The sequence below is a fragment of the Lethenteron reissneri genome, chromosome 21 (assembly GCF_015708825.2).
Source record: "Lethenteron reissneri isolate LAM-NWPU_2019-01 chromosome 21, ASM1570882v1, whole genome shotgun sequence".
NCBI classification, from domain to species: domain Eukaryota; kingdom Metazoa; phylum Chordata; class Hyperoartia; order Petromyzontiformes; family Petromyzontidae; genus Lethenteron; species Lethenteron reissneri.
The window spans coordinates 10461429-10476311 of NC_083799.1; the positions used below are offsets into that span (position 1 = coordinate 10461429).

Sequence of the window (14883 nt, forward strand, 5' to 3'; positions counted from 1 at the left end):
TGTACAAGAGGCCACTGGAGCTATACACTTTTAAATCTAAACTGAAAGCCCGTGACTTTAGAACTGTTTTGTGCGTGTGTTTAATTTGTTGTCCTTTCCCCGCACCTCCCATTACCGAGGTCGGCCACGTACGGTGCGAAAGAAGTCCACACGCACGTGCAGCACGAATCGAATACAAAGCGCGAAAAAAACCGCGTTTCGTCGTCTCGGCACCCGTAGTTGCGCGGTGCATGATGGGACCACCTGAGCTTTGGCGGGAAAATGGAGGCGGGCGTTAAGCTGCGGTGAAGGCGGCGAGTCTCAGTGAGTCTGAATCAGTCCCTTGAGTCTCTCAGTGAGTCTCTGTGAGTCTGAGTGAGTGAGTCAGTCCCTCGAGTCTCTCAGTGAGTCTCTGTGAGTGAGTCTCTGTGAGTGAGTCTCAGAGTGAGTGAGTCTCTGTGAGTCTCAGAGTGAGTGAGTCTCTGTGAGTGAGTCTCAGAGTGAGTGAGTCTCTGAGTGAGTCTGAGTCAGTCCCTTGAGTCTCTGTGAGTGAGTCTCTGTGAGAGAGTCTCAGAGTGAGTGAGTCTCAGTGAGTGAGTCTGAGTGAGTGAGTGAGTGTGAGTGAGTGAGTCTGTGTGAGTCTCTGAGTGAGTGAGTCTCAGTGAGTGAGTGTGAGTGAGTGAGTCTGTGTGAGTCTCTGAGTGAGTGAGTCTCAGTGAGTGAATCTGAGTGAGTGAGTGTGAGTGAGTGAGTCTGTGCGAGTCTCTGAGTGAGTGAGTCTCAGTGAGTGAATCTGAGTGAGTGAGTGTGAGTGAGTGAGTCTGTGCGAGTCTCTGAGTGAGTGAGTCTCTGAGTGAGTCTCAGTGAGTGAGTCTCGGTGAGTGTGAGTCTCGGTGAGTGAGTCTCTGTGAGTGAGTCTCGGTGAGTGAGTCTGTGTGAGTCTCAGTGAGTGAGTCTGAGTGAGTGAGTCTGAGTGAGTCTCAGTGAGTGAGTCTCTGTGAGTGAGTCTCAGTGAGTGAGTCCCGGTGAGTCCCGGTGAGTCTCGGTGAGTCTCGGCGAGTGAGTTTGAGTGAGTTCCACCGAGTCCCCCGAGTGTCCCCTACGAGTCTCCCTGAGATCGCGAGCCTCCCCCTCCTCACGAATCATTCCCAGTGTCCCCGAGTCCCCAAGCGCCCTCACGAATAGCGCGAAGTGTCCCTTTGAATAACCTGCCAGAGTCCATGAGTCTATCGATGTCTCTCCGAGCACCGCGAGTTTTTCCGTGAATCTCTTCCCCCGAATTCAATGCCAGTTCACTTGTGTCTCCCCTGAGTAGCACGGGCGTCCTTAAGTCGCCGTGAGTTTCCCGATTCTCTTTCTGCCTGGGTAACGCGAAGTCCCCATGCGAATCTCCCCGAGTCTACCCCACGCTTTGTACCCAAAGACTTCAGAAACCGTGTCTCTTCCTCGAGCACTTGACACGCCGGTCAGTTAGAGCGGGCAACATTGACGTGGGAATTTTGAAGGATAGTACAACACGCGGCAAATTGCTGGACTGTTCACTATATCCCACAACGTAGAAGCACTGCTCTGTAAGATGCCTGTGACAACCTTGCGTGCATGGCGGTCACCCATCCAAAAACACCAGCCAGGTTAAAACCGTACTTATATTCTGAGATCTGATAAGAGCGAGCTGATAATCTTCATTCACCACAATTGGAAAACAAAAGAAAACCCCATTTCTTTTCGAATCACGATCTGCAATCGCATCTTGGTCAGAGGGGGGAGCACATTGTTGCACGTCTAGTGATTGAGCATCCAGGACGCTGGTTGATAACCGTGTTGTGTTTGTTGCTTCACTTGTAATGGGTGTGATCGCATCGCCGGCGTGTCCGTGCGCTGTAGATGCTTGTGCACCGGAAGAAGCGGCATGGCGAAGCCGAAGAGGTACACTCCCCTGCAGGGCAAGCGGTTTTACCTGGACGTGCAGAACCAGCGGCAGGCGACTCAGCTGGAGAGAGAACTGCAGCAGCTCGGAGGGGTAAGGATACACGCCGAGTGTGTATGTGTGTTGAACGTCTTTCGCACCGTGCGTAGCCAAGCGTGCTAATCGGAGGTGCGGGGGAAAGACAACATACTAAACGCAAAAAACTGTTCTAAAGTATGTAGGCGAAGCGAAGGCTTTTTTCGGTATCACCCAGTTGAATGTATGGATGTTTATTATCCGTCCCCGCACCTCCGATCACCACGGTTGGCTACGTACGGTGCGAAAGAAGTTCAACATACACATGTATATACGCCAGCCCCTTGGCAAATATCCAGCTGGATAAGTAAGTGCCTTTGCACGCCATGCAGGTCCTGGGGTGTTTTTGACCACGTGTTATGCCACCTTCACCAACCCACACTGGGTTGGTGAAGGTGGAAGAGCGGGCACATTGAGTGATTTGGTTAGCAGCTGCCTCTGAATTAGTTGTGTTCGTGACTCGCTGCACAGATGTTGTGCTCGTTATAAATGGGACTTAGAGGCGTGAGCATATAACGATGCATTCGTTGTTTTATTTCCTTGTTCATCCAGGTAATGTCCCATGGAAACTCGAAGCATCTTTTGCAAGGTGAACGTGGCTAAACTGTGCAGTTTATTGAGTTATATTTAATAATTTGCTTTTGCATTAAATATTGATAGGTGTTCATGTAGCCAAGGTGAGAACAGATGATAGTTTGCTCTGTAGAGATGTTTCACTTTATTTGTCCCCCACATGTGATGGACAAACTGCTGAAGCTGCAAACCCAATGGTTTAAAAAAAGTGCAGTTTTGTGATATGACTCAGTAGGATAAACAAGTGTGAGAATGCATGTTAATGTGACACCTTGAAATGTAGACATATTTCGATAATTTATAAATCCAAATTGTTCTGCCCTCGCTGATGGTTGCCTGAGGTCACAGATGACCGTGACTGAATAGAGTGCCTATGTCTCATGACACTTATAACTTCTGCAGACTGTGGAGAGGTTTCTGAGTCGGGACGTCAACTACTTGATCACCAGCCGCAGGGAGGTTGCGACAGACAGCAGTGGTCGACCTGCTGCTGTTGCTGCTGTTACTGCTGCTGCGCCACTCGGAGGGCCACTTACTCCCTCCAGCACAAGCTCCACGCTTGGCCTGGGAAAGACCGGCAGTGCTGCCGCGAGCTTGGCAGTCACTGTGACAACGCCGGTCACATCTGGTGGCCCGACAGCTATAATCGGCGCGCTCAATGACGAGAGGCCTACCTCCAGCTCCACGATGCAGAGGACTCATTCGGCGCAGGCTCGGACCACTAAACATTGCGCTTTCATCGAGCGGCCCATGAAGGAAGCGCCTGAAACCGGCGCCGTTGCGGGAAGCAAGCAGCGGCAGTGCGCCGGAGTGCTGAATCGCTTTGTTGCAGCCGTGAAGTTTGGTGGGAAGTCTCAGCCTGCACCACAGCTCAGGAACGGGTGTCGGACAGGCGTCGAGGGCAGTGATGCGAAACCATCAGTCACGGCCTCACAGCAGCAGCAACAATACAAACAGCAGCTGGTGCTGCAACAGCAGAAAAAGCTTCATCTACCGTCACTGCTCGTGAGTGCAGTGCACATCCACAAGTACATAATTAGTGAGGACGGTGAATGGTTCAGATGGGTCTCTGGGAGGGTTTAATTGGTTGTCAAAAATAGCACAAAATTCCTTAGCACTTCAACTACAATAAAAAAAAGTTAACTTTTAAGACAATAAATGCATCACCTATTAATATATATATATTTTGTCTGGCGTTTATATGTTTGTTATAAGAAAATTACCAATAGAGATGTTGGTTTTAGTTAAACAGCTGGATATCTCCAACTACATGGACAATTTGAAAAATGTATGTATTTTGAAGTATCCTGCTTGTCCCTTGCAGGTAAGCCGTGGAAAGAAGTTGGTGCAGAAAGCCATGAAGAGACAGGTTTGTGCTGCCTCGTGAATGCACAAATTAGATTTTAATGAACCCCCCTGTGCTTGCATCTCATTCGTGGCTAAGTGAAATTAAGCACCACTAAATAGTTATTTTTCATTTCCTAAGAACTTGTGTAAATGATTAAAATACATATTTAATTTATTGGGCTATGTGTCTTAATGCTTGAAGATATACATTGTTTAAGCATCACAACATTGAATTGGTTTTGCCTCAACCTAGTTTACCTCATTAGCCAGTGCCTCTGGGTATTCTGATATTATGGCAGAAGTAGCCACCAATGTACAGTCTGGTCCCAGTAGTTGAGGTTTCAAAGTAAATGCTCTTTCTTGCTGCTTAAGAAATGTGTTGTAAGAATAATACATAGCATTAAATCAACCTCTAATTTGAACTGGATGAACTTTCTGAATCAGCAAAACGAGATTTTGTTTTATAACACTTACACGTAGGTGTAAGCCATGATCGTGGTGGCTCCTAAGCCTTTGTGATTGCTGTGGCGATACGCTTTCCCCTGCATGTCTGTGTGGCACGCTCTGTTTGTGCGCATGCTCAGGAAAATGTAGGCGCCGACATGCTTGCCAATGCTCGCTCCTGGGGTGTGAAGATTATACACATGGATGGTATCCGTTTTGCTGCCCTGTGCCATTGAAAAACTAAACCAACCACAATATCAGGTGAATTACTAGCATCTTGGGGAAAGTGTTCAAGAGAATTGTGATGGGACAAATTTTGAAATAGATTTTCCAAAAAATTACACCGTTTTGCCAAGAGTGTTATATTTGTAAGTAAAAAATGTCAATGTAACATAATTGGCAATAATCACGAATAATGTTTATTTAATTTTGTTTGAAATAGAAAATTTTAACATCAAATGTTCAACAAAAAACATAAAAGAAACGATGAACAGAAATGTAAAAAAAAAATCCAACTTGATGCAAAAGCAGGCCAACTTTTCTTGCTGGGGTAAGATAATGGGGTTTCATCCCTAGTGTCGGTGTACACGTGGTGACACTTGTGAGTCCTTAATGCATCGCACCCAGCTGCCTTCAAGTACCTGGAGAAGAAGAGATGCGAGGCTGGGAACCCCCCACCTCCAGGGCCCCATGTCCAGGTGAGCTGTTTCTCCGGCATGTAAAACATCACCATGTCTACAAATACGGTTTCTCTATTTCCATTTAGGACAGAGGTGGGGTACCGTTTCTTTATTGAGTGCCGAATAAGACTTAAAATATATTTTTGGGGGGGCATACATTGACATACCTCTGTCACTGAACGGAGCCCTTGCAGTGACAGAAGTTACTTGTGACTTATCGTACTAAAATGAGAAAGGGTTGCCAAGTCAAAAATATTCCCCCCCAATGCCAATTAATTTCGGCACAATGCTTGCAGGGAGGGACAGATATTGTTTGCGAGCAGTTTCAAAGTACTAGGTTCTCCCAGCTGCGGGCTTTATAGGTTCATAATCCTGGATGTAGGTGTTTACCTGCAGGGTTTCTCTATCTCCGTATAGGGTATCTGAAGTCTTTAAGGCTCAGAGGTAACCCTGTAAATAGACTTCTGTTAACAGGCATGGGCCACCCACTTGTGAGATCAAGTCATTTTTTTCCGTTCTCCAAAATGTGTACATTTCTTGAGCTTGATGTTTTTGGAATATTTTATGGGACAAATGTATCCAGATGTTGAGACAGATGTGGAGACAGACGTATGAAGGGGAAAAATCGTCTCCTTCATATGTCTGGCTCTTCAGGTGTGCACTTTTTAGAAATAAAATCATTTTAAATAGATGGGCCCTGCCATGGACAGAAATTAAATATACATATTTAGTACATGACATGTAACCATGATTACGACTAGTCATTTAACACAATACAGTTAGTACATGTTCTCATAAAAGTAGAGTTATTTTATAATTCGTAATTTAAAACATTGATATTTATATATGTAAAAAAACTTATGTCGTTGTAAGATTTTTATCCTAAAATATTTAATTCTCCAGTTCTAACATCAATAATTCTTTCACTTATGAAGTCGCCTATCTTAACTCTGTTGTCCGTATATTGTTTTTACACAGCCTGCACCTCAGCCTGGCAGTGCCACACACAAGCACATTAGCAGTGAGTGGAACACACCCATATTGCACGCATGCAGTGAAACCACTCGCATGCCCTCATGTCTCCCGCATAACCTTATCGGTGGGCTTCACATAGCCGTTGCTGACTTGTGCACTCTACTTAGCCATGCTGTTTACCACAATCCTTGTGATCAGTGATGCCAGCCAGCACGCTTTGAAAGAGTTCCACCTGACCTAGTGGGTATACTTTTAACAAAATATAACCTCACTCAGGCAAAGTGAATGTGGAAGTAATTTAGTTGGCTCTAAAGTCAGAAAAGAAAATAAGTGCTGGTCACTACCAACACAATCTGTCCGCTACTACCTACCCATTCATGTACAGCTGCAGCAGTTATTCTTACGTTTTGCTGGTGTGTGTTCGTCTATGTGTTTGTTGAGCTTTATTCGAGGTTTGTGTGTGTGTGCCAAACAGGTATTAAACTGCAAAAGCAATTCATCAAGGTGGAAGACTGCAGTCAGTGAGTTGTTCACTTTGGGGCATTGCATTAATTTATTCACACTTTCAGAAAGAACATCTTGAATTGCATTTATTCCAGAAATGTTGGTGAAACAGTGTCACAGTGCTAGGTGCACTGTGCTTTTAATCTGATGACTCGAGCTAAATTGTTGGTCATGGATAACGTTATTAGCAAGTGAAAACTGAACCGGTCCTGGGTACCCCCTTTACTCAGTTTGACAGCAGTGTGCAGTGTATGTCTATTGAAATTCTGAAAATCATCCTCGGTAAAAAGCATCCAGATTATTTCACGTACGTTTACATATGCCAGGGGGTAGAGAACTTGTACCCTATCGAGAACCTAATAGGACTTGAATTTACCTTTGGTGGGCCACACAATAACGTACATCTGATTCACTTATGTCACTGCTAGTTAATCTAAATTATAACATTGTTGCCAGGACCAAAATATTAAACTCTAGTTCCCGATTAGTGCCGCTAAGATGCAGTGATGGAAAAATATTGTTGTCAGGCCATTGCAAAGTGGTAAGCCACATGTGGTTGCGGGTAACTTGAAATGAAGTGGGCCTACGGGCTGCTGGTTCTCTCCACGCCTGCTCCACAACTTTGAGCACACAGGTAGCCGCGGTGAGCTGACAGTGACGTGCGTGTGCGTGACCAGGCACTATCGCCCAATGTTCGTGCAGCTGGGCTGCTTCCCGTGGATAAACACGGCATCGCCGCGTGGCAACTGCCCCTTCGAGCTTGAGATCCTCCCAGCTGGGCCCTCCCAGCAGCAACTGCAGGAGCAGAAACAGCAGCAGGAGCTGAAAATTAAGCAGCAGAAGCAGCCACAGCAAGACCAACAGCAGATGCTCGTCATGGGAAACAAAAGGTAATAGTTGTCCATATTTGGCACAATTTAGTTGGGCTGCAAAAATTTCCCTGCTTCAATGATTTGTTGAATTATCATGAATTGAGGTAATTTTTAAAATTACGGATAGAAAAAATATATTCTCCTCTTGAGATTTGATTGTAAAGTTTTATTGTTGTTAAAGACAATGGATATTTAAAAAACAATTTTTTTATTTATTTAAAGAGTTTCAAGTGGCGATAGGAGGACATTTATTCATTGGTTCACTTTGTGGAGAAATGAGTCCACATCATATGGGTAAATCAAAATGGACTGATTTTGTGGTTTTCGGACAGGCATCAGAAGCATCCGTAATTAACTATTACCTATAGTCTCTACCCATGGGCACCAGTTGTGATTGATTGAAAGTTTTGTCTTTTAAATTAAATGCAATGGCCACACTTTAATATGTCCAGTCAAAATATCTTCCTAAATAAGTGACTTGTCAGCAGTGCTCAATTCTGTTGACAGCGTTGAGCCGATTGTATAAATGAGACATTCCTGTGACAGGCGCCCTTTTGTACATGTACAGTGGTACCTCGGTATACGTCGTTAATTCGTTCCAGAATGTAGGACTTATACCGAAAATGATGTAGACACCAAACGAATTTTTCCCATAAGAAATAAAGGGAAAGGAAATAATCTGTTTTAGAGTATAAGAAATTGTATTTTATATGGCATATTATACATTAATGGGGTTGTATAAAATAATTTAGACACTACGTATTACTAAAATCCATACATAAATTAAAATAAATGCATAAATACATTTAAAAAAATTTAAAGAAAAATTAAATGTAACATCACTTTACTTTGCTGAGAGGAGTTGATAGCCTACGGGGATGGTGGTGAGGAAGGGGAGGAGGAGGAGATGCTATTTTTTGAAAGGAGAGTCCCCTTCCATTATAACTACTGTACAGGCAGACTGAGGGGCGGCGCTTTGTTTGAGTCGTGAACGGGGTATACGCGGGTACGCGGTGACTCATCCCGACCAATACAAGTTATAGCAAGCGCGTTGTATCCCAAGCAAGACGTCGTATCCCAAGACATTTTTTCTCGTCAAAACACGACGTATACCAAATTCGACGTATTCCAAAACGGTCGTATACCGAGGTATGACTGTACATGATTACGACTGAAGTGGGCATGTGAAACACATGAGGTGTCCAGGTCAGTTTTGCTCCAGGTGCCAACTCGCATTCATTTGTGTTGCGACTTGACCCTGCAGAGCCGAGACTAATGCTAACACGAAGGCGGCAGCCAAGCCGAGTGCACATGACGGAGGCTGCAAGAGAACGGGAGGCCCCGCTCAGTTTCCGCCCTGCCGGCCCAAGCATGGCTACTGCGAGTGCTGCTGCCTCACCTTCCAGCACATGCAGTCGGTGAGGACTCTCCACTCACCCACCCGCTCACCTTTTGGCCAGTTAGCCCGCTTACTAACCTTCCTAATGGCCCACCCGCAGGTAAGCACACGGGTGGGCTAGCAGCCCGCTTACCTGCATGCTCACCTGCTTGGCTGTTGCCCTACACATCGGTCATCTTACTGTCCTGCTCGAGCATTGGCTGTACACTTCAGAATATTTATTTATGCTGGAGCTATGAAGCTCTTTTTCACAGATGTCTCTGTTGTCCAGCAACAGCAGATGCATCTATCCAGAGGCAGCAGAGAAATGAAAACAGCAAAACTTATGACACCTTCAGGGTATACAAGGGGTAATTGAAAGGTTTGGGAAGAAAGATTTTCGCATCACATTGGGATTATCGTAAAGTTTTGTTCTTATATAAGAATTTTATAAAAAATAAATGCATTTACGTAAAGTGTGACTAACATTCCTCAACTGACCTACAACTTATATATGCTCCCATCTGAATTTAACAATTAATATTAGGAGTCACAATTATTTTATTTCCTCTATCAAGGCCTAGGGAATAAAGTTATCCAGTCTGCATTTGCAAACTGCATATTTTTTCAGTCCACGAGGCGTGCTGAGAACAAACACAATGTGACTCACATCAGGTGCTTTTTGTCTTCCGTGTCCACCGTAGCATATGCAAAACGAAGGCCATCGGTCCTTTGCCTTGGACGATACAAACTACGTGGAGCTCGACGCTATAATCCGCCAGCTGGAGATGAGGAGCTCTGCCAGCCCCACAGCAACGCTCGGCAGGTGATAAAAAAAAAATCAATCTCACGTCCAACTGCGATTCTGGCATGACGGCTGTGATGCAGCTGTTTTAATAAAAACCGACTGCTAAATTCTTCTTGGTTCTTTCGGTAAAGTCACCGAAAGAACCAAGAAGATGAATCCCTGCAGTCACGAAAGCTTTAAATCGAAATTCGACTGCTAAATTGTTGCAGAATAAACTATAATCCAAACTCAACTTAACCCTAGTGTAACCCAAAACTAACCTAGATCTAATCGTAACACTAACCCGAGGCTTAACTTAATTCTAACCTAAACCTAGTTTAGTTTTAACTCCATCATAACGAAACTCTAAACTCATCCTGAATCCTAACTTAACCGTAACTTTAATAGAACCCGTTATCCCTTAATCTCTCATCCAAGCTTTAGGCCAACTTATTAACCATTATCCTATCATTAACGTTAAATGTAACCTAACCCGAACACAAGTCTGAGATGTAACTATAAATTAATAAACACTCACCTTAACCCCAACCAAAGTCTTAGCCTTAACTGTAGCTGTAACCTTAATCTAACCTAGTACTAATATTAACCATAACCTTTCCATACCACTAACTCAATACCAAATACTAACCTACCTCAACATCACGTAACCTTGAACCCACATTTATCCATAAACCCATACTCTGCCTAAGTCCAATTTTAATCCTTAACATCGACACTTCACTGAAATAACTTCGTATTACGCTACATTTGTGAATGAATAGTATAACGTTTTTGTACGTTTGCACATACTCATTACAGATTCCATTCGATGATTCCATTTGTGAATCATTTTGATGTTTGTATGAGATTAACTTTGGACCACATTGTCTTCAATTCCCTTCACGTGACAGCCGTTCATCTCCACACAAGTTGATTATTCTAAATATAACTTTTCATTATTGTACCAGTACAGAAAGGGCAATTTCGGAAGTGTTTATCTCTGATGCTTCCCTTTTCTGCAAGTTGAAATGGGTTCAAACTTGATTTGAAGCTTTCGTGACTGCAGGAATTACTCTCTGGTTCTTTCGATAAAGTCCCGTAGAAAGGAAATAATTAAATAATGGAATACGACGTTTCGATTGCAACACAAGCAACCATCATCAGGTAGAACTACATTTAAGAGAGAGACAAAACACACACAGACAGACACAAGCAGAAAGAGACACACAAAGAGAGACACACAACATAGACACACAGAGACCCAATGCCTCTGTGTCGAGGCCTTAAATAGAGAGAGAGGGGGGGGGGGCAGAGAGAGAGGTGGGTCTGCTGGAGCAGAGAAATTATCATGTCAATGGAAGACCCAACAATACTGGTAGATTTTTGAGAGAGTTGTGTGGAAATCCACCCTTAAGCGACCGAGGGAGAGAAAGAGCGATTTGACCTATGAGAGCCTGGTAAATTTTAGAGAGAGATATAGGCAGTTTGAGAAAACAAAATTTAGCAATTTTTTTTGGAAATGTAATGCAATGCAACACAGAGATTCGGCTAACACACAGTTAACGCATAGCCTGGTTGATTACGATCTCCAATGATTGCTAAAATTAGAAGTTAAGTGTGAAATTTTACAAACAGAGGCACAGAGAGAGAGAGAGAAAATAAACTTACATCCTCAGACACAGAGAGAAAACGAACTTATATCCTTCCCGTAGAGGTGGTTGAAAATTGAGTGGAAGCTTTCGTGACTGCAGGAATTACTCTTTGGTTCTTTCGGTAAAGTCGCGTAGAAAGAAAATAAATTAAATAATAGAATACGACATTTTGATTGCAACACAAGCAACCGTCATCAGGTAGAACTAAATTTGAGAGAGAGACAAAACACAGACACGGAGACACAGAGAGAGACACAGACACACAGAGAAAGACACCCAACATAGACACACAGAGACCCAATGCCTCTGTGTCGAGGCCTTAAATAGAGAGAGAGGGGGGGGGGGCAGAGAGAGAGAGAGGTGGGTCTGCTGGGGCAGCTGCTGGAGCCAGCGAAAATTAGCATGTCAATGAAAGACCCAACAAGACTGGTACATTTTAGAGAGAAATAGGCAGTTTGAGAAAACAACTTAACTTCTAACTGTAGCAATCTTTGGAGATCGTAATCAACCTGGCTATGCGTTAACTGTGTTAGCTGACTCTCTGTTGCATTGCATTACATTACACAAAAAAATTGCTAAATCTTGTTGTCTCAAACTGCCTATTTCTCTCTCTAAAATTTACCAGGCTCTCATCGGTCCATTCGCTCTTTCTCTCCCTCGGTCGCTTCGGGGTGGATCTCCACACAACTCTCTCTAAAATGTACCAGTCTTGTTGGGTCTTTCATTGACATGCCAATTTCTTTGCTCGAGCAGCTGCTCCAGCAGACCCACCTCTCTCTCTGCCCCACCCCCCCCTGTCTCTCTATTTAAGGCCTCGACACAGAGGCATTGGGTCTCTGTGTGTCTCTCTGTGTGTGTCTGTGTCTCTCTCTGCTTATGTGTCTGTCTGTGTTTTGTCTCTCTCTCAAATTTAGTTCTACCTGATGACGGTTGCTTGTGTTGCAATCGAAACGTCATATTCTATTATTTAATTTATTTTATTTCTACGTGACTTTACCGAAAGAACCAAAGAGTTGAAATGGGTTGTAGAGTAATTTATCAAGTGGGAATGCAGCTGTGGGATTATAAAAAAAAATCCCTCATGCTATGGGACAGGCCTTGGTGCACTGATACTGACGTATGTGTCACCTTCTGCTTCTGTCCTCTGCCAGCATTACTCCCGAGTTTTCAAGGCCAATGCAGGTGTGTCAGCAGGAAAGAAGTCGTCGACCTTCCTATCGTGCAGACACTGGGGCGGCCCTGATGGCCACCTTGCATGGCAGTGGTGGTGGTGGAAGTAAAGGTAATAGAGCTGCTGGCATCGGAAGCAGTGGAAGAAAAGGTGATATAGGTGGTAGAGGTGAAGGTGGCATCAGTGGAGATGGAAGCAAATGTGGTGGTGATTCTGGCCTCTCCCAAACGCGACCTTGTGCTACCAGCATAGAGGCCATTGACACTGCCTGTGTGGGAAGGACCGGGAGTTTCAGCCGTGCCTCCTTTTCCACGAAGCTGCCAAACGATGTCATGCCTTTGTTGTCCCCATGCACTGTGGCAGAGAGCTTCTCTATGCTGTCCCATAATAATCTGGAACCACTTCGGCTCCGAGCAGAGAGGGTTTCAGCTATAGCCAATGCGGCCACGTCACGCCAGTCACCGGTGGCCAACTGTTTGTCAAAATCCAAGAAGCGCAAAGCGAAATTAACCGCAGGAACTACCGCCATCCAAAGTGGCCAGACTTGATCACTCTGAGAGCGGGGAAGGAGGGATTGTTATGTCGACCTGGAACTCCGGAGCCGGCGACATGGGATGCACGGCAGCAGATGCAGACTACTCACATGGGATCAGGGGCTGTGCAGGTGGTGGGGAAGCGCTTGGCCACTCCATGCCCACCGCAGATGCTGCTCCCATATGTCAGGCAGACGATGTTAATGTTTTGCAAGTCACTGATGGAACAGTCGATCGAACTTGGCTCAGCGGCACTGAGGTACAAGCGGAGGCCCCCTGGTGGGAGAGGAATTCGGCATTGGAGGCAACAGGTGAGGGCGGAATACCACTTTACCTCCAGCTGCTCCAGATCTTCCGGACGAGTGAGGTGGACTCCTTTGAGGGATTCCATTTGGATGGTGACGGGGTACAGGAGCAGCAGGAGGAGCAGGTTGCGGAGAGCGCAGGCTCCCACGAGGACAAGCAAGGAGGACCGACGCTGCACATCGCCCAGGACAGCAGGGATGAGCAAGACAGTACTCGCTACATGGGCAGTGGCCTCCCAGGAGATGCAGCTGAACACAACAGCGCAGCTGATAGCACAGCAAGGACGAGCACACGAAACAGAACTCCGACGGAAGCCAGCAGCAAAACTGCTGGGTTGCCCGGGCAACCCAGCAGTGGCCAATCTGGTTCCAGATGTTCAGCAACCTCAGTACAGATGACTTCAGGTGGAGATATCAAGCAACTCCAGGAAATTGCAGTCTCTTCGAAGAGCAGCTCTGAATGGGACCCGCTGTTCCCTTCACGAGGGAAGCAGCGAAAGGTGAACGGCGCGTATGATAACCTGCGCGACGTGTGCGTGGACGTGACCGACATGGGCTATCAGGCACACCTGGATGCCGTGCTCGGGGCCAACCTCAACCCCAAGTGACGTCTTCACCCGCATACTCGCGCACCGGCAGAGAGGCTCACCATTCTCTACAGTGCTGCCTGGGTGCGGTAGAGCAGGGGGGTGGGAACCTGAGTACCGAATAGGACGTTTTAGATATGTTTGGCGGGACACATATTAACACACCTCAGTCACTTCTCTCACTGAAAGAGGCACTTGTAGTTACAGAATTAACTTGAGTGCATTAAAATAACCAGTGGTGAAATCTTTTTTTAATCTAGTAGCCTATTAATTTGGCTGTTATGGCAGCGATGGATAAAATATCGTCCGTGGCCAGTTTCAAAGTAGTAGGCTTCAACGCGGCCGTGTGTTGTATGAAATAAAGTTGCGAGCCGTATCCGATCCACGGGTCGTAGATTCCTCACCCTTTTGCCCCCTTAAATTCACTGTCACTTTGCAATGGAGGGGTGGTTTGTGACAGGGGAACCTCAGAGCAGCGGTCTTATGCCTTAAAGAATGCAACCCATATAATAGCCATTGGTAGATGCCCTTGGGCAGTTCCCACGCCGTCTGACATTGTTGTCGTTGATTAAATAAAAAATATAAATTACAGGTGTGCTCTAGAGGCACACTTTGGCATTGCTTTTGTTGTAGCATAATTATTTTTCCTAACAAAGTTTAAAAACTCGTGTTGGACAGTCCAGGAAACAACACAGGAATGTATCTACAAGGGATGTTTATTTTGGGTTGTCTTTCATGAGCGATGGCACAAACCGGCATTACATTCTAGCGACAGTTTATGCAGTCAGAAACAGTACCTCAGCGGTCTGATGTTGCCAATTGTGTGATGTGAAGCGTGCAGAATTTGCTGTGTTACATTTTCCGCAGACGGTGGAAATGTCGGTGCTATTTGTTTATGCTTCTCATCCTGAATGATGAGTGTCTTTACCTTTTGCTGATTGGTTTAAATTATATACGCGTGATGTTGGGCGATGGACAGATTCCTGTGGACCTGTGTCCACCAGAGCCAAACTGTTTACTTTAATGAAGTGTGGTGTAGTTTAGCGGCTGCCAAGCACAGCTGCTTTTGGCAACATGCATCAATGTATTTGGTA

At 45.3% G+C, this 14883-nt stretch overlaps 1 protein-coding gene across 2 annotated transcripts; it reads left to right on the plus strand.

The window, feature by feature from the left end:
* Nucleotides 1–255: 255 nt before the first annotated feature.
* On the plus strand, nt 256–14808 carry LOC133345216 (protein DBF4 homolog A-like). Of its 2 annotated transcripts, XM_061555777.1 has the most exons (12): nt 256–303; nt 1864–1999; nt 2957–3559; nt 3879–3923; nt 4486–4552; nt 4973–5043; nt 6004–6046; nt 6476–6521; nt 7182–7394; nt 8641–8794; nt 9459–9580; nt 12345–14808. In XM_061555777.1, the coding sequence occupies exons 2-12, from the start codon at nt 1889–1891 to the stop codon at nt 12910–12912; spliced, it is 2043 nt and encodes a 680-aa protein (XP_061411761.1). In that variant the 5' UTR covers nt 256–303; nt 1864–1888; the 3' UTR covers nt 12913–14808. The 2 variants fall into 2 exon arrangements, with proteins under 2 accessions (XP_061411761.1, XP_061411762.1); XM_061555778.1 differs by lacking the exon at nt 9459–9580 and having other exon boundaries at nt 12345–12631.
* Nucleotides 14809–14883: the final 75 nt, after the last annotated feature.